This window comes from Otolemur garnettii, unplaced genomic scaffold, assembly GCF_000181295.1.
Source record: "Otolemur garnettii isolate 467f Iridium unplaced genomic scaffold, OtoGar3 scaffold00068, whole genome shotgun sequence".
Lineage (NCBI taxonomy): Eukaryota > Metazoa > Chordata > Mammalia > Primates > Galagidae > Otolemur > Otolemur garnettii.
In genome coordinates this window covers 2,627,335-2,651,911 of record NW_003852463.1, presented here as the reverse complement: position 1 = coordinate 2,651,911, position 24,577 = coordinate 2,627,335, and the positions used below count along the sequence as shown (strand labels likewise).

At 36.5% G+C, this 24,577-nt stretch overlaps 1 protein-coding gene across 1 annotated transcript in view; it reads left to right on the top strand.

Annotated features, from left to right (window-relative positions):
* Positions 1 to 24,577, top strand: part of ALMS1 (ALMS1, centrosome and basal body associated protein) — a 204,561-nt gene that overhangs the window by 33,553 nt on the left and 146,431 nt on the right. Inside the window, exons 2-6 of the mRNA XM_023515281.1 lie at positions 9,014 to 9,209; positions 13,431 to 13,548; positions 14,194 to 15,956; positions 16,095 to 16,324; positions 21,039 to 21,195. Coding sequence (XP_023371049.1) covers positions 9,014 to 9,209; positions 13,431 to 13,548; positions 14,194 to 15,956; positions 16,095 to 16,324; positions 21,039 to 21,195 — 2,464 coding nt within the window. The remainder of the gene's footprint in view (positions 1 to 9,013; positions 9,210 to 13,430; positions 13,549 to 14,193; positions 15,957 to 16,094; positions 16,325 to 21,038; positions 21,196 to 24,577) is intronic.

Sequence of the window (24,577 nt, the reverse complement as noted above, 5' to 3'; positions counted from 1 at the left end):
AAAAATATAGTAAACTTGCTTTTGAGATTCATCTGTGTTATTGTATATATCAGTAGTTAGTTCTGGCTCGGCACCCTTAGCACAGTGGTTATGGTGTTGGCCACATGCATCGAGGCTGGCAGGTTTGAACCCAGCCTGGGCCAGCTAAGCAATAATAACAACTGGGACAGAAAAATAGCCGGGCATTGTGGTGGGCGCCTGTAGTCCCAGCTACTTGGGAGGCTGAGGCAAGAGAATTGCTTAAGCCCAGGAGTTTGAGGTTGCTTTGAGCTGTGACCCCATAGCACCCTACCTAGCGCTATTAGTGAGCATCTTTATGTGTGCTTATTTGCTCTCTGTGTTTCTTCATCAGTGAAAGATCTGTTTAAATGCCTTCCTTTTTTTTTTTTTTTCCTGAGACAGAGTCTCACTTTGTTGCCCTCAGTAGAGTGCCGTGGCGTCACACCTCACAGCAGCCTCCAACTCTTGGGCTTAAGTGATTTCTGTTGCCTCAGCCTCTCAAGTAGCTGGGACTACAGGTGCCCACCACAATGCCCAGGTATTTTTTGTTGCAGTTGTCGTTGTTTAGCTGTCTGGGCTGGGTTCGAACCTGCCAGCCTCAGTGTACGTGGCTGGCTCTGTAACCACTGTGCTATAGGTGCCGAGCCTAAGTGTCCTCCATTTTTTAATGGCTATTTTATGTGTTGAGCTTTGAGTTTTTTATAGATGTAGATGAAATTCCTGTATCAATGTTTTTTGGAAATATTTTCTTCCAGTCTATGCCTTGCCTATTCTCTTATCTTTGAAAAGAGAAGTTTTAATTTTGATGAAATTGGTTTATTGATTTTATTTTTCCTTTGGTAGTTTGTACTTCTTGTGTCCTGTCTAGGAAATCTTGGTCTAATACTAACAGATTTTTCTAGACCAGGGTTTCTCAACCTTTGCACTACTGACATTTTAGCTTGAGTAATTCTTTATTGTAGGGGCTATACTGTGTGTTGGAAGATTTCAGCAGCATCCCTTGTTTCTTCCTACTAGATATAGCAATATACTCCTCCAAGTTGTAGCTATCTGAAATGTTTCCTACCATTGCCAAATGTCCCATGGTTGAGGGGAAAGGGGTACTAAAATCTCCCCCAGTTGAGAACAACTGTTTTAAAAATTTTATATAGTTTTAGGTTTTACATTTATGTTTGTGATTCATTTCACTACCTAATTGTTATACCAGCATTATTTGCTATTTTTTTCTCTAGTGGATTTCTTGACATCTACATCAAAAATCAGTTGCCTTTATACCCAGCCATTGTTAATACTATTTTTCACATTACATGACTGGATACTTTCCCTCATATACCTAGTCTCATGACATTATGCCCTTAATTATTGTCTTAAAATCAGGTTATGTGATTTCTCTTGCTTTGTTCCTCTTTTTGAAAACAATTTGTTTATTCTAGATTTTTTTGAATTTCTGTATACATTTTAGTTTGTCAATTTCTATTTTAAAAGGCTGTTGGGATTTTGATTAAGATTACAGAAATTGACTCGGTGCCCCATAGCACAGTGCTTATGGCACCAGCCACATACACTGAAGATGGCAGGTTTGAACCCAGCCTGGGCCAGCTAAACAACTGCAACAAAAAAATAGCTGGGTGTTGTGGTGGGTGCTTGTAGTCCCAGCTACTTGGGAGGCTGAGGCAAGAGAATAGCTTAAGCCCACGAGTTGGAGGTTGCTGTGAGCTGTGACGCCCTGGAATTCTACCCAGGGCAACATAGTGAGACTCTGTTTCAACAACAACAACAACAACAACAAAAATTGTATAAAGTGAATCTATAAGTCAATTTGGAGAGACAGTTTTGGCATTTTAATAATATTGAATTTTGTAATCCGTAAACATGGCAGTTCTCAGTTTGTTTACATCTTTAATTTCTTCATCAGTGTTTTGTTGTCTTCAGTGTACCAGTCTTACTCATCTTGTGTTAGGCTTATTGGCATTTTAATTTCCTGTTGTTCACTACAAATATATAGAAATATAGTTGACTTTATATTGACATTGTATCCTTTGACCTTGCTAATCTCACTGGTTTTAGTAGCTTTTTTATACATTCTTTAGGGCTTTTGACAATCATATCAACTGAATTTTCCTTTTTAATATATTTGCCTCACATTTCCTTTTTTTTGCCTTGTATCTCTGGCTAGGATATGCGTATTCTTCTAGTTGGTCTACTTTGTATTCTGAGCACAATCCTATGAATGCAAGTGTTACCAACAATATTTGTATTGCTGAATATAGTATAGAATATAGATACTTTTCAGTCCTTATCTTAGGTACAGTAAATGTGTTTGACACTGCTTAGTATTGCATAACCTCTTAACGTCATTTCCTTTCTTGGCTTCTGGTTTTCTTTCTCTTCCTCTGACTATCTTTTGCTGACTATCTTTCTTTTCCTTTGACTATCTGTGAAATCTCAAAATAAAAATTTATAAGCTGTGGACCTGAGTATGATTCTAATGTGTTGGCAAAAAACAATTTTTTTGGCACAATGTTTTAAAAAATTTTGAAATAGAATACATTAAAGTGAGCATGCAGTACATACTGAGACAGACGTCTAATGACTCTTTCATTCCGTCCTCTCTCCCTCTTTGTCTGTGCCTTTTTTTTTTTTTTTTTAGAGACAGAGTCTTGCTTTGTTACTTGGGCTAGAGTATAGTGGCATTGTCATAGCTTACTGCAACTTCATACTCCTGGGCTCACGTGATATTCCTACCACCACCTCCTGAGTAGCTGAGACAATGGACAGACACCACTACGCCTGGCTAATTCTTTATTTTTTGTAGATATGGTGGTTCACTGTTTTGCCCAGGCTGATCTTGAACTCTTGGGCTCAAGAGATCCTCCTGCCATGGCCTCTCAAAGTGCTGGGATTATAGGTGTAAGCTACTGTGCCTGGCCCAGATTCCCTCATTTGTTTTACCTCCCTAGGTCCCTATACACATTGGTGTTTTTGACTACTGCTTGAAATGTTGGAATTTTTGGATTCTTATCTAGATCCAAGGCTTTAATTATATTTGTATACTGGTAACTTACAAATTTATATCTCCAGCCTTTACTTCTTCCTCAAAATTTCTTTATACTTATTGAATGTTTGTTATCCCTACTCACATCTGTCAAAAATACTTAGAGATTTCTTTGTCTTTTTATATTGATATAAAAGGTATAACACAAAGAATCTTTGTATGATAGAAACATAGGCACAAAATGCATAATGCAGAAAGAAAAGGAATGTTGAACAGAGATTATTTTAAAATTCATTTTTTGATGGGAAATTTTAAGAAATACGTTTGCATGGGGAAAGGAATGACTTAGTAATGAGAGAAAAATGGGTGAAGGAAAGTGGGAGAATTACCTACGATTCTTCCACCTAAAGTGGAAGGAAAACGTTGAAAAGATGGAATGAAGTGGGAAGGCCTTTGAGAGGAAGAGAGACTTTTTCTTTTAAGAGCCAGGGTCTTGCTCTGTTGCCCAGGTTGGAGTATAGTGGCGCAGTCATAGCTCCTTTAAGCCTCAAATTCCTGGCCTCAAGTGATCCTACTGTCTTGGCCTTCCAAAGTGCTAGGATTATAGGTGTGAGCTACCACACTTGGTCTGAGAGACCTTTTCTTACAGTCTTAAGATAGAAATCCTACAATGGGGTTGTAGATCTCCAGATGATGGTAGGAAGACGAGGGAGTTTTTGTTCAGTGCCATATACTTACTGAAGTAGTAGATGAGATCATCAGTTGAAAATGAAGGAGAGATGTATAGTTATGAGGAGAGAAGGTATAAAGTAGTCATTTTAAAGAGTCAGCTCACCAGGAAAATGTAGGAGAATTTCTAGACATTACTGACATGATTTTGAATTTTAATGTCATCAGTTGAAAGGAAAGCCAGTTAATTGGGGTTTATGGTTTCCCTAGCAACATGTCGCTGCTTGAACTCAAGCAAGGAGAAAGTTCAGCCAGCTTGTAACTTTTACTTGACTAATAGGATAGTGGGATAAAAAGGCAAGAAAGTTAAGGATGTTTGCCAGGCAGTGATTTATAAGGATGACTGAATGCTCAGAGGTATGAAGAGGAAATATAAAGAACAAAGAAATGACGAAAGGTGTAAATGTGATAGGATAGTTGTCTTTATGGTATTAAAGAATTATTGCAGTGGCACATGTCTGTAATCCTAGTACACTGAGAGGTGAGGCAGAAAGGTTGCTTCAGTTTAGGAGTTTGAGACCAGCCTGAGCAAGAGTGACACCCGTCTTAGAAAAACTAGCTGGGTGTTGTGGCAGGTGCCTATAGTCCCAGCTACTGGGGAGGCTGAGGCAAGAGGATCACTTGAGGCCAGGAGTTTGAGGTTGCTGTGAACTGTGATGCCATGACACTCTCCCAAGCACAACAAAATGAGATCTGTCTCAAAAAAAAGCAAAAGAAAAGAAATGCTCATACAGTAATTTAAAAAAAAAAAATCCAGGGCGAAGAGGATCACTTGAGTCCTGAAGTTCAAGACCAGCCTGAGCAAAAGTGAGACCCCACTCTCTGAAACAACCGGGTGTTAAAAAAAAAAAAAAAGCAGCCAGGTGTTGTGGTGGGCACCTATAGTCCCAGCTACTCAAGAGGCAAGAGGATTGCTTGAACCCAAGAGTTTAAGGTTGCTGTGAGCTATGACACAACACTCAACTGACAGCAGCAAAGTGAGACTCTGTTTTTGTAGCAAAACACAAAAAAAGATATCTAACTATTTACTATATAGTATTAGTTATATAAACATAAGCAAAGAATAATGGTTACAAAAAATTCTAATATGTTAACACTACTCATCTATGGTTTGTGAGATTGTGGATGAGCAGACTTTTGACATTCTAAAATATCTGTCTCTTCTATACTGGATAAATTAATCAAAAGTATAATACCATGTTACTACTGGAAAGAGGCTTTTTACCTTTCTAATATTTGAAAATAAAAGGACTATGAGAATGATTAATTTTAAACTTTTTCTTGTGGGAACACTCCATTTTATATATAAGGGCTATAGGCCAATGAAAAGTTTTAAAGCACAATTCCAATTATTTTGTTACTTTAACTCAGCAATCCACAGGAACTGTACTGAGAGGCTGTGGCATTAGGAAGGTTGAGAACCACTGCTCTAACTACATCAAAATCTCTAGTCCCATAACTCATAGCTCAGCCTCTTTGACCATGCTTTGAGCCTAGGACTCATAGCTGACTCCTCTCTCCTGATTACAGATATATTCATTAATCCCCCTGCCTATTCTCTGACCTTGACAGACAGCTTACTCTCTAGCTCAGTGTTTCTCAACCTGTGGGTCATGACCCATAGGAACTGTATTAAAGGGCCGTGGCATTGGGAGGGTTGAGAACCACTGCTCTATCTTCTCAACTGCAATAATCCTTTTTTTTTAAGAGACAGAGATTCACTTTATCGTCCTTGGTAGAGTACTGTGGTGTCACAGCTCATAGCAACCTCCAACTCCTGGGCTTAGGTGATTCTCTTGCCTCAGCCTCCCAAGTAGCTGGGACTACAGGTGCCTGCCACAACGCCTGGCTATTTTTTGTTGCAGTTTGACTGGGGCCGGGTTCGAACCTGCCACCCTTGGTATATGTGGCCGGCGCCCTGTATGTGGCCTGAGCCACAGGTGCCACCCCTACTTTTTTTTTTTTTAATTGAGAGTCTCACTCTGTCGCATTGGGTGGAGTGCCACTGGTACTGTAGCTTACAGCAACCTCAAACTCCTGGGCTCAAGAGATTCTTTTGCCTCAGCCTCCTAAGTAGCTGGGACTATAGGCACCTGCCACAATGCCTGGCATTTCTTTTCTTTTTCTTTTTTAGAGGCAGGGTCTTGCTCTATCTCAGGCTGGTCTCGAACTCGTGAGCTCGGGCCTTGGCCCGCCTTGGCCTCCCAGAGTGAGCCACCACGCCCAGCCAGTATGAGCAGTTCATTACTGAATTTTAAATACTGAAAATGCCTCTAAAGAGACAAAAGAGATTATTAGAATACCTATGAAAAATCTCTAAATTGTAATACATCTTTTTTTTATGGATTCTGGATCATCTGGGAATTGAAAGATATCTTTCTTATCTTAACATTTGAGTTGATCAAGGAAGAAGAGTACAATAATAGACTATTTATAAAATAATAAATCAAATCAATACAGTGTAAGGCTGCTATGAACATGTCATTTTCTTCTGTTTTTATTTAAATAAAGTAAAATTGAATGAATTATTCAACCAAAGATTTCAGATGAAGATTAAAAAATTGTAAGTAGAGGAAACATTGTAAAAAGGAAAAGAGAAATAAGTTAGGAAATATAATAACATTGTTAAATTTAAGAAATAGGGAAAAAGTAGATAAATTCCTAGTAAATATAATCTAGATAAAAAACCCCACAATGAAATGAACTTTATATGAAAGTCTCAAAGGTTATAGAGGTAAACTAGAATGAGTAAGAAGGAAATTGAGAAAGTTATGGTAGTATGTGTACCAGCTATCAGAAAGGATTTTGGCCCTAATAGAGCCATTGATGAAATACTTTAATAAAGTTTTAAGGAAAATTGAATATCCTTGTATAAAATGAATATAAAACAAAGTTATGAGAGTTAGAAAACAAAGCTAGGCATTCTAAAATGCTGATTAATCTTATTTATGAGTATGTATGAAAATGTTAAAGAATGTGTTAGCTAATATGATTTATAAGTTTGATCTACCACTATCTAGTAAGAAATATTAAGATGTCTTAATATAAAAAAAAAATTATTGGCTTGGGAGGCTGAGGTAGGAGGCTTGAACCTAGAAATTCAAATTTAGCCTGGATAGCATAATGAGACCCTGTCTTTTAAAAAAAAAAATTGCTGTCCTTTATTAGATTTAATTAGGAGAAATGCTATAATGTAGTTTGATCTTCTTTGTGCTCATTCGTAATCAAATTATTTAGAAATAAATGAATATAAAAGGGTACTTTCATAGCGTGATAGGAATAATATACTTAATTATTAACTAGTATCAAATTTAAAAAGAAAATGCCTTTAAAACTGGCTACTTATTAGTATTTTATTGAACTTTAATACAGCTTTGCTATTTAGTATAGTCTGTGGGTTGGTGCCAGTCTGGGAATTACTTGTTACTGGTCTGTCAAGAGGTTTAGTACAGAAATTAAGATGAAATGTTTAGAAACTCTATAGCAATTTGACAGTAATTTTTTTTTGGGGGGGGGAACAGTCTCACTCTTTTGCCACAGACTAGAGTGCCATGGCATCAGCTAGCTCACAGCCACCTCAGACTCCTAGACTCAAGTGGTTCCCCTGCCTCAGCCTCCCTCCTGTGAGTATCTGGGACAATAGGCACCCATCACAATGCCTAGCTAATTTTTTCTGTCTTTAGTAGAATTGAGGTCTTGCTCTTGCTCAGGCTACTCTTGAACTTCTGAGTTGACAGATCCTCCTTCCTCAACCTCCTGAAGTGCTAGGATTATAGGTGTGAGCTACTATGCCAGGCAATTTTATCTCTTATTTTAGAACTGCAGATCAATAATTTGGACTTATAAAACTTTTAAATTTCATTTTTCTGGTTATTTTTTACTAGTTTTAAAAATAAGGCTAGGGCCAGGCACGGTAGCTCATGCCTGTAATCCTAGCACTCTGGGCTAGATGAGTGGATTGCTTGAGCTCATGAGTTTGAGAGCAAAAGCAAGACCCTGTCTCTACTAAAAATAGAAAAGCTGAGGCAAGAGGATTGCTGAGCTGAAGAGTTGGAGGTTGCTGTGAGCTGTGATGTCATGACACTCTAACCCAGGGTGACAGCTTGAGACTTTGTCTTATAAAAAAAAAAAAAAAGAAAAGAAAACAACCCTGAGTGCATTGGTTCACCTGTAATCATGGCACTTTAGGAGGCTGGGGAGGGAGGATGCTTGGGGCCAGGAGTTCTAGACCAGCCTGGGCAACATAGTGAGACCTTGTCTCTACAAAAAATTAAATAATTAGCCAGGCCCAATAGTGCAGACCTGTAGTTCCTGTTGCTTGGGAAGCTGGGGTGAGAAGATCATTTGAGCTCAGGTATTTGAGGTTATTGCCTAGGTAACAGTGAGATACCATCTCTTAAAAAAAATTAGCTTATTAATTTTATTAGCATCTTAGTAGAGTATTAGTCTGTGATGAATTGGAAGTAGGAAAAGTTGGTTCTTTCCCATACATAGTTTGAGAAACATCGCTCTGAATCATGCCACTAATGTAAGAATGAATATTTGGAAAGAGACAAATTTATCACTGTACTTGGATGATATGTTAATGTTATATACTGAGAAGAGGTGGGGGTCTTTTTGAAAGTAGTGTATAAACTAGTTTATATAGCTATAAACTACAGCTAATAAAAATTTAGTACAGTGGTCACATGTAGACAATAGCGTAGCTTTAGAAATTTGTTTTTCAGTTTTATATGATCATATTGTAAGATTTTATCGTATAGAACTGAACTATTGTTTTAATGATGAGAATAAACTCTTAAGAAATATAGCAGAAATGACATGATTCTTTCAGGGATAAGTAGTAATGGGAAGAGGCCTGAAATATAGTTAATATTGTGAGACATATAGAAAGAACAACTTTATATTTCCAAACTTTAATAAGAATGTCATTCATTAAAGGCTGGGCACGGTGGCTCATGCCTGGCCTAGCACTCTGGGAGGTCCAGGTAGGTGGATTGCTTGAGCTTATGAGTTCGAGAACAACCCAAACAAGAGTGAGACCCTGTCTCTACTAAAAAAATAGAAAAGCTGAGGCAAGAGCATCGCTTGAGCCCCAAAATTTGAGGTTATTGTGCGCTATGACGTCACAGCACTCTACCCAGGGTGACAGCTTGAGACTCTGTTTAAAAACAAAAATCATTAAATAGGAAGGTAATATAGGCTGAGTGGATGTTTTAATTTAACTGTTAATATGTATTTAACTCAGTTAATGACTGAGCATGTTTTCCTTTACAATTATTGTTTTAGAGAACAGACCCTTGGCATTTTCTTCCTCAAGAAATGGATTCTTCTCAAACCTTGGCTACATCTCAGACCAAGTTTAGCCTGACAACGGAAGGGGCTGATGTGACAGACTTCCCCTCTGTGGAGGAGGGTTTACTGACCCAGTCAGATAACCAAGTAAGGGATCCCAACAGAGATCTCTTATGTTCTCCATTGTTAGGTAATGCCTCTTTATTTTCAACTAGTAGTAATAACTCATATTTGTAAAATAGGTTTTGGGGCTTGCAAGTCCTGCAACTACTTTGAGTTGAAGAGCTCTATAGAACTGTACTCAAGGGATTAGCTCACTTCTGGTTTTCTACACTGGCTAGCTGGTCTAGTTATATTAAATGTGTAGTTGCCTTTCATTTTATCATGTTCTTTTGTTCAATCTAGTGGGTGGGCCTTCTCAGTCCTGAATTTTCACAATTGTTCTTGAGATATATATGTGTGTTATTCCCTCTCAGCAGGGGACATTCTGAGATCCCTAGAAAACAAACAAAAAATTAATGTTCACACATACTTCATTTGGTTCTTAGAATTAATTAAAGCATATGTTTGTTATCTGGGTGTTGTGGCAGGCAACTATAGTCCCAGCTACTCGGGAGGCTGAGGCAATAGAATCTCCTAAGCCCAAGAGCTGGAGGTTGCTGTGAGCTGTGATGCAACAGCACTCTGTGAGTGATAAAGTGAGACTTTGTTAAAAAAAAAAAAAAAAAAAGTATATGTTTCTGTTCCCAGCTTTCACATCAAAAAATTGAGGTAAAGAGGTCGAATGAGGGCAATCTTAATGGCTTTTCCCCTTTTAACGTAGAGCTGATTGGTTAGTTCCTCACAAAAGATAAACTTTTAGTACTTTTCTAATCATCAAGGGATTCAATCATGAAGATGGTTTTATACTTTTGTGATAAGCAAATTAATTCACAAGTTCTTTTCAAACATAAACTAATGCTATCCAAATCAAGATATTAGCGCCACAGTATTCTATGATGTGGATCTTTAAAACCAATTTTGGGTTCATATTTTAAGAGATGTTAACAATATTAAAATACTTTTATGGGAGAAGATGACTATGATAGTGATGGAAGAGAAAACCTTGCTGTGAGCAGATACTTGAAGAGCTGTCATGCAAAAGAGGAAGCAACTTTTTTCTTATCCATTCATTTAGGTAACAAATATAAGTATCTACTGTGTGTTTGATGCTAGGGATATATTGATGAAAGCTACCTCCTCTTCTGGGAACACAGTCTACAAAACAGAAAATAATAGTACCATGGGACTCTAATGGTCTATAGACAGAGTCTGTACACTATGAAGGACAGGCTAAAGCTTGGTTTTTGTATTTTTAAAGGATTGTAAAAATCAGCAAAAGAAATATATGTCACAGAGCATACTTGACCAACAAAACCTAAAGTATTTAGCATCTGACCCTTTATAAAAATGTTTGCTAACTTCTGATTTAGAGGGTAAAATGAATATATAACTTAAAGAGAGGCTGTTTTTTAGCTTGGTATAAAAAGTGAATTTCTAATAGAGCCACTTAATGGTGGAAAAGCCTATATAACAATAACAGTTGAACTTTATGTTGCTGTAAAATAGTAAGCAAAATTCTATAGTAGAAAAATTTCAGTACTGGGTAGGAGACTGTGCTATGTGACCTGTAAAATGTTTTCTCATGTAAAGTTTTATAACTCTAGCTTCTCACTTACTGTAGATAAAGTAGAACATTTTAAATTATTGGAACAGATCCAATAATTTAGAGAAAATTCCATCATCACTGTTTTATTATACATAAATATCATCATTGTGATATTTAGGCTCTCAGGAATGGCATATGTCATTAATGACTGGTGCCAAAATGGTTAGATACCTCAGAAAAGAGGGATGTAAGTCATTAACAGCTATCCAAATGTGAGGAAACATGAAGCAATGAAAAGTTGTAGGAAAAAGACATTGCCCATAAGAAATACAACCTTCCCACTGTGTAAATGGTTTACATTGTTGGCCTGCTCCTGTAGCAGATATATCTCCCGTTTACCTGGTCTAACTTTCCAGCTGCACTCTGAAATAGTCTTAAATATTTATGGAGATGTAGAAATACTGCTTACTTATTTCTTGCTACTTTTTAGTTATACCTAAATAGTTATTTTAGATAGTAAAGATTTCTGTAGGTTCTGGCACTTTTAGTCTTTTTTTTTTTTTAAATCAAAGACTCTCAGGTTTTTGAAATACTCAGTGTAGGGTTAATTGGTAATAGTAAGTTTGCTATACTTGGCTGTTGGTTCTCCTTGTAGTATCAGTCCTAGTGTATTTTGGGGACTGTTAAAAATGCTTCATGATTCTCAGAGAGGCAAAGGACTGTTATGAAGGTTTAATACTTAAGCCAAGGCCAAAAGGAACCATACCAGTTGTTCCTAGGTGGTAATAGTTGTCTGTTAGTTTCTTATTTTTAATTCATTCAGTAAATTTTTTCAAATACTTACTAAATATAGCAGATTCTTTGCTAGGAACTGAGGGACATAATTGTTAATAAAGCAGACATGGAGTTTGTAATTCACATGTGAAGCAGAGACACTATAGATTAAAGTAAGAGAGTGATGAATTATGATAGGCAAGGTGTGCAGCATATCTGAGACAGTAAGAATGCATCATTGTGTTAAGTGAAAGGCAGAAGACACCATAGTGAGCTCTGTCAACTCTTGGTTATAGTAATTTCAGGAAGAACATTGTTGAGAGAGAGGAGTCTTCACTTTGTACACAGTATTACAGGTATTTTGAAATCAAGAAAGTATACTGTAGCAATCAGTATTACAGTCATATTGAAAAAGCAGTTTAGTTTTATAAAGCATCTGTCAAGTTAAATTAATTTTAAAAATAATACTTTTGATTTTATCATAAAGTTTTGTTTCTATTATTTTTTGTTTTGTAGTTTTATAAATGCAATAAGGACTTCATGCTTAGATTGTACATATTTAAGAATATTGCATTTTTTCCTTTTTTCTTTCTTTTTTTTTTGATTCTCAACCAAAGTGAATAAGGATGTCATTAGAATGATTTAAGTCAACATTCAGGAGGTCACAAGAATTTTTTTTTCTTTAAAGGAGCAGCTCAAACTTTTTGGGAAACAGGATTCCTTTATACATTTAAAAATTACTGACAGCTTCAAAGAACTTTTCTGTTCGTTATTTCCTAATTAGAAATTAAAACTGAGAAAGTTAAAAAAATATTAATCCATTACAAATAACAGTGCACCCCATTGCATGTTAACATAAATTACATATTCTATAGAAAAATAACTTTTCTAAAACAATATTTAGAAGGGTGGCCTTGTTTAATTTTAAAACAAAAACCTACCAACTCTATAATGTCTGACTTAATAAAAGATAGCAAAATTCTCAGATCTGTTTCTGTATTCAGTCTGTTGCTCCATTAGACATTCTATAGCTTCTAAAAAATGTTCCTGTTTCCTTTTGAGAGGATATAATTTTAGGGTCCTGGAGCCCCTGGACAGTAATACTTTGATATGATATAAGGAGTATAGTCTATACTAGGTAAGAGGGTACAAGGTACAAGTATTTGCTAAGAAGTTAGAACTCTTGGGTATAAATCTCACTCTGGCATTTAAGCTATTTGAATGTGGACAAGTTACTTAATGCTTAAATTTTTTTTTTTTTTTTTTTGAGACAGAGCCTCAAGCTATCCTCCTGGGTAGAGTGCCATGGCACCACAACTCACAGCAACCTCCAACTCCTAGGCTCAAGTGAGTCTCCTGCCTCAGCCTCCCAAGTAGCTGGGATCACAGGTGCCCACCACAACGCTTGGCTATTTTTTAGTTGCAGCCATCATTGTTATTTTGGCGGGCCTGGGCTGGATTTGAACCTGCCACCTTACTTGTATGTGGCTGGCGCCTTAGCCACTTGAGCCACAGGCGCCCAGCCTAATGCTTAAATTTTATAGTCATTTTTCCTTACCTATAAGTATAATAGTGCCTATCTTTCAAGGTTGTTGTGAGAATTTGAATGAAAGGTTAAGTCTGAATCCAAGACTCTAGTAATTGGTAGCTGCTGTTGCTATTATATTATTATTCTAATATTTCTACACACTTCCAGATGGTAACATATTTAGGTACTTTATTACTTGACCAGCCCCAGCAAGAATGAGACCCCCATCACAAAAACTAGCCATGGCAAGTGCCTGGTAGTCCCAGCTACTTAGGAGGCTGAGGCAAGAGAATCACTTAAGCCTAAGAGTTTGAGGTTACTGTGAGCTGTGATGCCACTGTACTCTACTGAGAGTGACAAAATGAGACTCTGTCTCAAAAAAAATTAGTTGAGTAAGCTAAATAATTGATTTTCAGTATTACTTAGCATTTCTCAGCATTTTTATATTTGAAACTTTACAGTCATACAAGACAGCTTTGCTACTCCTGATTTGCCTTTGCTGACATGTTCGACACAAGACCAAGACTTTGGGCCTGACTCCTTATTTCACCAAAGTGAATTAGGCTTTGCACCTCTGAGGTAGGAGGATTTATTTATCTGTATGAAACCATCTGCTCTTTTCTTATTCTAAGTTGTTAGTAATAATAGTTACTTCAGGCTAAGGTGGGACTTTGGGGTGGGAGTTATATATTCTTGGCACATACACTCTGGGTAATAAGGTCATAAATTAAGACTTGATGCCGTTTTGCTATGTATTATTTTATAATTACTTTTATGAAAAGCAATCTATACACATTCGGTCATCAACCACTGGTTGAGTTACTGTTGTATTTTGAGAGAAAAATCTCTTTTTGAGTGGTTTTTCAAGAACATAATGAATGACTAGTAAAACAGTTAATGCAGGTTAAATGAACATTAAATCATGGTAGGTGATAAACTAAATATTTAAAATACTAACATTTAAAAGATTATTTGAATTTTTCATTTAAAGCATCTTTTTTTTTTGATATTATGAAAATTAGATTCTTTGCATTTACCTTATAGTAACAAAAAATTTGCTTTGATCAGTCATTGGTCACCTTAAAGGAATTTGAAATTTGGAGAACTTTGTATTTCAACACACTTTATAAATTTGATTTCAGTGAGATATCAGTTTTATGTTTTTGTGTTAGTACTTAAAAATTAAATGTTTTAATGTCTTATTTTTTAACTGTATATTTTTAGGGGAATTCCTGATAGATCTGAAGACACTGAATGGCTTTCTCGACCATCAGAAGTTAGTGAAGCTTTATTCCAGGCTACCTCAGACGTAGCTTCAGACTTATCCAATAGTTGCTTTAGTGTATCTCAGCACACACTTATAGGTAGTACAGCTACTGGGTCTCAGCGCTCTTTTATGCCTCCTGAACAAGGGGATGATGAAGAGGTCGTTTCATCATGTAGTGCTGAGGAACTGAAAACTCCCAAAGACTCTGATAGTTATTGCGCTCCTTATTCATGCATGTCATGGAAGACACGAAAAGATACACAGCAGCCAGAAATCAATTTATCTGAAAAAGATGATGTTTCAGTTTCAATATCGTCTGATATACCTGATGCAAACATAGATAGCAAAAGAAGTGATGATTTTGATGCTTCTTGTTCATATGCACAGTACTGGAAACAGGAGGCAGAAACATATTTAGCCAGCAAGGAACATGATTCTTTTTTGGATTTATGTGACACAAGTGATAAAAATAAAATTCCCAAGGAAAGTAACGATTTTTGTGTCCCCCTTTCCTGTGTGCCACAGACCAAAGAGGGAACTCCACAAAATCCAGAAACATGTGCAATCAGTAAGGACTGTGTTTGTTTTCCACAAGAAGTTACTCCTCATCAAAATAATACAAAGTCCAAGGCATACTCTTTCTTGAGATCTATGTTCGAAAGAAGAGGAAAAGGGGTTCCCTTGACACCTGATAGTCCTTATTCTCAGACAGTCTGTTTAAGGGCTCCTGTTGAGAATGAGGTGAGACAAAAGATGGATTGTTTGGAGGGTTATGAAAGAAATGAAGAAGGTCTGCAGGAGGAATTATCTCAATGCTTTGAACAAACAGAGACTGAAAATAATGTATCTTCAGAGGTTGATCCCATCTCACAAATACAGTATGTTGGGAAGGTTGTAGTTCCTGTTAATTCTACAAAAGTTTCAGAAGCACATATACTCTCTAGGGGACAGGATACCTTTAAGATGGAGCCTTCTGCTGGTCCTCTTAAGACTATTAAATCCAATTTGGATGGAACATCAAAACAACTGTGTTTTCAAGAGGAAGGAAAACAAAAGGAAACTTCTGTTTTTGGTGAGAAAAATGTTGATGCTACTGAAAATATAGCCTTTGAGGCAATTATTGCCTCTATTGAGCCATCCAAGAAAGAGAGTACAGTAAATGAAATCCAAACTGACATCAATAAATCTTTAACAGATAACAGCAAAGAGAGAGAACAAAAAAATTCAGATCTTTCCCCATTAAATTATAATGATGAAAACTCTTTCTTTGATAAGCTTAAGCATCCACGCTATGAATCTACTCCTGGGGTATTTGAGCCAGCAACTTCAGAACCATTGTTGCCTAAAAAGGATGATGATAGCTCCTTATACAGGCATCTAAATTTAAAATCACCCCCTAATGCTCCTCAGGAAATGTTCATTAAGCCACTTTTTGTTATTCCAGAGCTTAAGTCATCTGCTTCTTTAAATGAAAAATCTTACAAACAGGCTGTTGGTCTTGACAAAACACAGTCAGCTTTATTTCAGTGTGATATAAACAGTGAACCATTTCTTCCCACTGGGGAGATAAAGTCTGTTCCTGCTCTTGCCCTTGCAGAGAAGGTAGGATCTTCAAACATTATTTACCATATGAAACTATCAACTTCAGATTCTTTGGTTTTACAAGATTTAAAGCAGCCAACCTTTGAAGAAGTTGCAGATTCCTCATACTATGAATTGGGTAAGGATATTAACTCTAGTAATGCCATTGAAGGTCCACCTACAGTTGTAAGGAGCAGCTTTTCGGCAAACTTGGTGGCATGTGATGCAGAATAACAGGGGGCTTTACCTCTTACCAGTGATGCATCATTAATTGCAGTCGGCCAAGAGTCATTGCTGAAAGCTGATATAGGACAAGGTGAAATTCCTTGGCTTCTGGGAGCTGAGCCCAGTTTTAATATACATTCAGTTATCCAAAATGACTCTTGTTTTGTAGGGGACCTGCAGGAGAAGGCTGAGTCTGATACCATTGCTCTGGATGCTGCTAGAGAATCTTTTTATGAAAATGATGTTGTGCTCAGAGAAGGAGCTGCTGAACTACGAAGAAGGGTGAGATATAATAAAATGATGATTGTAGAAAACATGGCCTTTTCTAGTTTTGTTTTGGGAAATGGTATTGCTTGTTTTTATTTTACTTTTTACTATTTCCCACACACATGACCATTGTTTTTTGTTGAGTACCTTGAGCTAGCTGCTTTAGAAAAATTTGCTTGATAATCTAGAAAGTGGTTCTCAACCTTCCTAATGCTGTGGCCCTTTAATACGGTTCCTGTGGGTCGCAACCTATAGGTTGAGAACTGCTGATCTAGAAGATTTGTGACAGCTCCCTGTACTGGTAACCTGCTTTACAAATATCATCTGAAAAGACTGTTAAGTTTTTCTATTTGACATTTCTTAAGGATGGAGAAAGGAATATTTTAGCGAAAAATGGTAATGAAAGTAAAGGGCCCATTCATATCCTCTGATACCAACTTATGACTTGATCTTCATCAGATATTTGGGAATATGCTCTATTGATTTGTTAAAGATTGGCATAAAAGAAGTGTAACGTGTTTTGTAGCGTGTTTGACTTAGTTCTGTGGTATCTTGGAAAAGGTCATCCTTTGGAGCTCTTAGGCCATTAATCTTGAGGCAGCCTGACTCTTCCCAGTTGTGCCAGCAAGAGTCTTTAGGATTTAGTGTTAAGATTAAACTCACTCCTGGGGACATTCAAATGATTGTGCTTTTCCCTCACTCTGGTCTGCAATGTACAAACCTTGGATTAGGCCCTGAAATATTGTCCTATATCAGCTTTCAGCAGTGACTCTTTGCCGACTGCAATTAACGATGCATCACTGGTAAGAGGTAAATAATATTCAAGTAATTCTGTTTAGAAGATCCTGAAAGATTTGATTACAGATGTTGCCAAGAAGAATATAAAATGTATAATGTCCAAATTGCCTAGTGTCCTTAAAGGGAACTAACTACCTCCTTTCCAAATGAGCAACAGACAACTTTACATATTCTCTCCCTCTCTGTATTTATATCTTTTTTTTTTTTTTTTTGCAGTTTTTGGCCAGGGCTGGGTTTGAACCCACCACCTCCAGCATATGGGGTCAGCACCCTACTCCTTTGAGCCATAGTGGCTGCCCTGTATTTATATCTTTATTATCATTGTTTGTTTGTGTACTAGAAAATGGTAACTCTGGGATGTTACAAAAATTCTATGTCAGCCTTTCTTTTTGTACAATGCTTTATTTGCCTGGATCCTTAGGTTCCTTGGCTGTAATGCTCCTCTGGACCCATTGCACATCATCTTTGTTTGAAACTGCCTGTTCCAAGGTGGACTCCACTTCCTTAAAAGATATACCCTTATATCCTGTTAGTCATTAAACGCAGTTAGATAATACAGGTGATGTGCTTACTGTTACTTCTCTTTTCCTGTCTGTGTATAAGATTGGTTTGTCATTGAGAAGCTACTAGCTGGGTTACAACCACATTTAGATCTTTAGGTTCAGACAGTTAATAAGAGAAAATGAAAATTTTCTGTTATTTATAATTTGTTGAATTTGTAAAATATATTTTTTAAACGTAGAGAATCACTGGGTTAATTTTTATTTTTTTCAGTATTCTAATAATGGGGGTGAAAATGAAAGTTAACACTCTTGTGCTCAAATATCGTGCTATGAGGTACACATATACAGAGGGTGCCAAAATATACATACGTACACACAAATTTTAGGAAAGGAAAAAACTGTTAAACTATTAAAATTGTAATACTCAAGTCATATTTGACTTCTGCAATTATAAGGGATATAAGATACAATGTACAAGATAACAAACGTTATGGGTACATGTTGAGTATTGCAACTTCGTGAACTTAATTGTCAGACCTCATATTTTGGCAAGGGTTAAGGTTTTGAAGGAAATTGCTTAAAGTCAGTTTCAGTAAGAAGGAAAAACTAAATTATCATTTTTAAAGAGTTCTAATGGTTCTTTTGTGATTTACATCAACTTTTCATGTGTATAAAATATATTTTTAAAAATGAAGAAGATATATATTCAGTTAATATTCTGAGGTTAACTTTGACATACCAAATTTTATCTGTCTTTAAAGATATTCCTAAGTATATTCTTTCAATCTAGGGAAGATGCTATCCCTGTATTGTATTTCAATCTTAGCTATGTTTTGTGGTCTAGGAGTTACTTAATGTAGATACTAGAGAAATGAGTCATAAACCATCGTAATTTTTCTGCATAGTTTAGTTTGATTTTAGGGAGCTTGTGTACTCCTTGGTTTCTTCCTCATTCTCCTTACCTGTGTCATAGAAGAGTCATTCTTGACTCACTTTTATGTCTGTCTACCTGTCATTTTTCAAAAGGATTATTTGGTTATCTACTTACGTTTGTTGCAGCTTAGTGCTATGAAAAGAGCATATAGATTTGTGGTCAAAATCCAGTTTAGTTATTATTGTTAGTCTTGTGCCTTGAACAGATGACTTTGGGTGATCATTTTCCTCATCTACAGAGAAAATAGGAATAGGAGTGGTAATATTCAACCTCATACATTAAGATATTAAATGGGGTAAGGCCTAGCACTTATGTAGTGTCAAGCTATTAATTCCCTTCACTTTACTGAAATCAGGTTACTAGACCCTTACCAGCGGTTTCTTTTTTATCATTATTTTTTGTTTTTTTCCCTTCTGTTCTCAGTAGCAGAATATAGTAAGAAACAATTCTAGTACCTTTATTTTGACCACTTAGCTCTAAAATTTATTTAAGATATAAGCCTTAGATTTCCTACTCACCCCTTCAAAAACATAGTTCCTATCAAGGCTTAAATGTTAATCTCTGTGTTGGATGATTATCACGTCTGTTTTTAGATCCTAATGTTTGTTGTCAGTTAGGCCAGTATGGCATCTTGCATGAAGTTTTCTTATGAACATTGTCACCTCAAATTCAACTTGCCTCTATCAAAATAGTTCCTTTTTTCTTAAAGTCAGATTGACTTGTGGATTTCCTACATTCTTAGGAGAACTATTAGCATTTTTCTAGTTTCTTAGTCATCTTTAATTCTTTCTTCATTATTGATTAAAAATTAGGGGACAAACTTACCTTGATTTTTGTTTTTCCTGGTTCTTTCCATTTTCAATTAATAATGAAGGCCTACTGAGTTCTTAAATAAATACTTCTCATCTTTTTCATTCTACATTATTTTTTGTATTACCTACTCTAATAGTTCTATATGTTGATGCTTTGATATGAAACTTTATTAAAGTCAAGGTTGTAATAAAAGCTTTTTTCTTTTTATATTTAGAACCTGTGGGAAATAACTTCTGTTAAACACACATGCTTTCTCTCATAAGTATCTATCTTCATATTATATACTGTCATGTGCTATGAAACATTGTTTTAGTTAATGATGGACCACACATATATATATAAGCACATATGTATGTGGCCCATCATATATGTATGTATGTATATATATGCATATATATGTGTATATATATAAATATAATGTATTTTTACTGTACCTTTTCTGTGTTTAGATATGTTTATGTACACAAATACCACTGTGTTATAATATAGTATTTGGTATAGCCACCTGTAGTATGTGTTTATAGCATAGGAGCAGGCAATAGGCCAAATCAAAAAGCCTAGGTGTGTGGTAGGCTCTGCCATCACTCTGTGATGTTTGCTTAAGGAACAAGGTAATTGGAAACTAAGAACTTTGTGCTACATGTAGAGCTGGGCCTCTTCACATTGTTATCATTTGGGATGGATACTTTTTGCTATTGGTGGTTGCCTGTGTATTTTAGGATGTTTGTATCTCCCTGGAGTCTACTCACTAGATACCAGTAGCATTCCCTTCCTTAACAAGCTATGGTAGTGAAAAATGTCTCTAGACATTGCAAAATGTCCCCTGAGTGGTGCAGAATCTTTCCTAATTGAAAACCACTGAACTAGAGAAACCTGTATGGGTAATAGATATAGAACAACCATTTCTATACCCTGCCAACTTCCTAAGAATGTTTATTACTAAACAATGAAAAAGCTGATAAGAGAGGATAGAAAATTTCATACTGTGTGCATTTCTCAATGCCTTCCTGAGAGGTTATGATTGGAATAATTTTTTTAGGGAAATTAAGGTACCTAAAAGTGGTATTTTTTTTTTATGGGAGTGTACTGTGAATTTGATAGAAAGTTGTACATGTTTATGTATTAATGTCACCAGTAATAGTTTAAATTTATTTTCTAGTAAAGGCTTATTAGGATCTGATGAAACATTAGGAACTCCTTTTTTAAGCACTTAATGTTTACCTTACTGTCAATTTATAGTCTCTACTACCTTGGTTCCAAGAAGTTTGAGGACTTATGTTTTCTGGTAACTGATCGCAGTTACAGTTCTTTTTCGTCTTATTTTTACCTCCCCACAGTGCTCTGTTCAACTTAAAAAAAATCCTTGAGCTTCTCAAGAATAATATGACATAGTTTGAAGTTTATAATGATTATGATTATAAAAAAGTGATCTTCCAAGTAACAGAACACCAGGCATACTGTCTGTTATATTTCATAAAGGCAGATTTCCAATCCCATAGAAAGATTTATAGAGTCTTCTCAGAGTTGGCCAAACAAAATATGACCTGTATTTGAATTCAGGAGGGCTGAGAATATGATCTTAAGTAACAAGTATTCATTTTGATAAAAATTAGGCTTTTTTTGTTAGTAGGCAAATTCTGTAATTAATATAATCTTATTTTCTTCATTTCTCTTTTCATAGGCAACTCATTCTTATCTCGGTAATCAGCCTTTTTCATCTTTAATGCCTTCATTTCTTCCTCATGAGTCAACCGAAGAGTCAGGATATCAATCTCCAACTCTCAGAATGTTGAGGGTATCTCCTGACACTCTGCTAAAGACTCTACAACATTTAACAGGTATGTAGAAAAAGGAGGTATTAAATGTCTACTTTATGGCTACCTTATGAAAAATAGCTTGGTATGTCTATCAATTTTAAAAATTTTGAACTCTTACAATAAAGTTAATACTTTGAATTAGATATATTTATAAATCATATCTTAGTTTTTTTGGACTGCTGTTACACAAATATCTTAATAATGTAAATGTGACTTATAAACAACAGAAATTTATTTCTCATAGTTCTTTTGGAGGCTGGGGATTCTAAGACCAAGGTGCTGTTAGATTCAGTGTCTCATGAGGGCCTATTCATTACAGATGATACCTTCTCATTGTATCCTCATATGGTGGAAGGGGCAAGAGATCTCTCTGGGGTCTTTTTTATCATGGTCTAATTCCCCAAATTCCTAATACCATTATCTTGGGGGTTAAGATTTAAACATAAGGCTTGGCGCCAGTAGCTCAGTGGCTAGGGCACCAGCCACATACACCAGAGCTGTTGGGGTTGAATCCAGCCTGAGTCTATCAAACAACAATGACAACTACAACCAAAAAATAGCCAGGCATTTTGGTGGGCACCTATAGTCCTGGCCACTTGGGAAGGCTGAGGGAAGAGAATCGCTTAAACCCAATAGTATGAGGTTGTTGTCAGCTGTGATGCCACAACACTCTGCCGAGGGTGACATAGTGATACTCTGTCTCAAAAACAAACAAAAAAAGATTTAAACATAAAAATTTTGGAAGGACACCAATATTCAGATCATAGCGAATACCCTGATTTTTCATTAGATGAATCATTTCATTTTTCACGGCATTCCACAAGACAGCATTTAGAACTGAATTGTATGGAGGAGTCTGATAGTAGAGGCAGTTTGTTTCTTTATTCTTCTGAGTGACTTGAAGGGAAAAAGAAATATTGAGCTCAAGAGGATAAGCGTGGATGTAAATAAATTTGTAGAGAGGAAATTGAGAGAAATTGATTTTGAGGTATAAAGCAGCATTATCTGCTGAGGGAGGTAGTCATGAAAGTAGTGTGAGGGGGTTGAGGAGAATGGCTTGATGAAGACTTAGAATTTCATTGAAGTAAATATGGGATGGAGCTGACCAAGGACAAGTGAAAAGATGGGCAGGTAATTTTGAGAAGTCAGCTTTAGGTTGGAGATAATAATTTTATAACTTTGTCAGTCTATATAGAATCTCTGATTTTTCCCCCCTACTAAAACTCAAGAAAGGAGAAGATGAATTACAGTACTGATCCGTGGTTGAGGGGTTCAATATATGGATGTGGTGGAAGGATAGCAGTGGAAAGGAATCAGTGAGAGAAGGGTTGATAAGCTATTGTTTTCAGCTCATGTAGGTAAGCAGTCCAAAGAGTTGTTAGTCTGGGAGAAAATGGAAAGACCAGAGATTTATTTAAGAAGTTGATTAGATGAGGTGGGAATAAATTATTGAGAGAGCTAGAAGAATGGGCAATTTTTGTCAAATTTAGTTGATTGAAATGAGGATTAGTTTGAAGGGTGATTAAGTTCCTTAAGTACCTTTGGGATTGGATAGTAGAAGTTGAATAAAGATCTCTGGAGTAAAGATTTTATTTTATTATTTATTTTTTTGAGTCTCACTTTATTGCCCTTGGTAGGGTGCTATGGCATCATATCTAACAGCAACCTCAAATTCCTGGGCTTAAGCGATTCTCTTGCTTCAGCCTCCCGAGTAGCTGGGACTATAGGTGCCTGCCACAACACCTGGCTGTTTTTTTGTTGTAGTTGTCATTGTTGTTTAGCAGGCCCCTACTGAGTTCAAACCCACCAGCCTTGTTGCATGTGGCCAGTGCCCTAACCACAGAGCTTCAGGCGCCAAGATGAGTTATTGATTTTTTAGTTTGTTAAGTTGTTTTCTTGTGAGGATCAGAGTGATTATCTTTCAAAAAAAATTTTTTTAGAGTAATTTTTGTAAAACAGTAAATAAATAAAAAATCTGTGTGCTATTTTTGAATATGAGTTCCATCATGGAACCAGTGCAGTGCAGACAGCTCAAAATATCAACAACGTGTTCGGGAATGATGTGGTGAGTGAATACACAGTACATTGATGGTTTGAGAAGTTCTTTCTGTTCTGGTGATTTTCATCTTGAAAATGAGCCACATGGGCATCTGAGACCAAGGTGGATCATGATGAGCTGAAAGCTATAGTGGAAGCAAGTCTACCTCAACCTACGTGTGAATTATGAGCAAGGTTTGACATTAGGATTCCAACAATATTGGACCATTTGAAACAAATTGGCAAGGTAAAGATAGAAGCTGGATGAATAGGTTCTGCATGAATTTAAATGTGTCAGGAGGGAAATTCTCTCAAAGCTTGTCTTTTTATGTTATCATGACATGAAGGCAAATCATTTCTATACCATATTGTTATGTGTGATGAAAAATGATTATTTTTGATGATTGCAAGCCTTCAGCACTATGGTAGGATAAAGATGAAGTATCACAGCATAGTCCAAAAGTAAATATTCATCCAAAAAAGCTAATGGTAGGGCAGTGCCTGTGGCTCAAAGGAGTAGGGCACCGGCCCCATATGCCGGAGGTGGCAGGTTCAAACCCAGCCCTGGGAAAAAACTGCAAAAAAAAGAAAAAAAAAGAAAGCTAATGGTGTTTGGTGGTCCAGTGCTGGCATTAGCCTCCCAGTGATTTTAAACTGGTGTGCTTTGAAAAATTTTAAAGATCATTAATTAAATTATTTTTGAAAGAAATTCTAAGCATAGTAAACACATTTTTTTTTTTTACTCTTTTTTTTTTTTTGGATCAACATAATTTAATGGATGTTTAACTATAGGTTCAAGTGTACTGTGAGATCAAAAAGGCTGAAAAACACTGCTCTCCAGCTTCATGAAATCTGCTGGTCAGTTGATTGATAGAATAGTGCAACTATTGTAACTAATTGGATGACTTGATGACGATGCTGGTCAACAGAGACCAGACCAACCCTCTGCAAGACAACACTGTCATACAAACATTGCTGCTCAAACTCCAGAAGCTGGAGTTGGAAACTCTTTCATCCACTGTATTCACCAGACCTTGCACCAACTAACTACCATGTCTTCCAGGCTTTTGACCACTTCTTGCAAGGAAAAATATTCAGTTCTCAACAAGCTATGGAAAATGCCTTTTAAGATTTCATCACCATTTGCTTACCAGGCTTCTTCATTGCTGGCATACACAAGCTACCATTAAGATGGGAAAACTCGGCTCAGCGCCTGTGGCTCAAGTGGCTAAGGTGCCAGCCACTTACACCTAAGGTAGTGGGTTTGAATCCAGCCCGGACCCACCAAACAACAATAATAATGGCTGCAACCAAAAAATAGCCAGGTGTTGTGGCAGGCACCTGTGGTCCCAGCTACTTGGGAGGC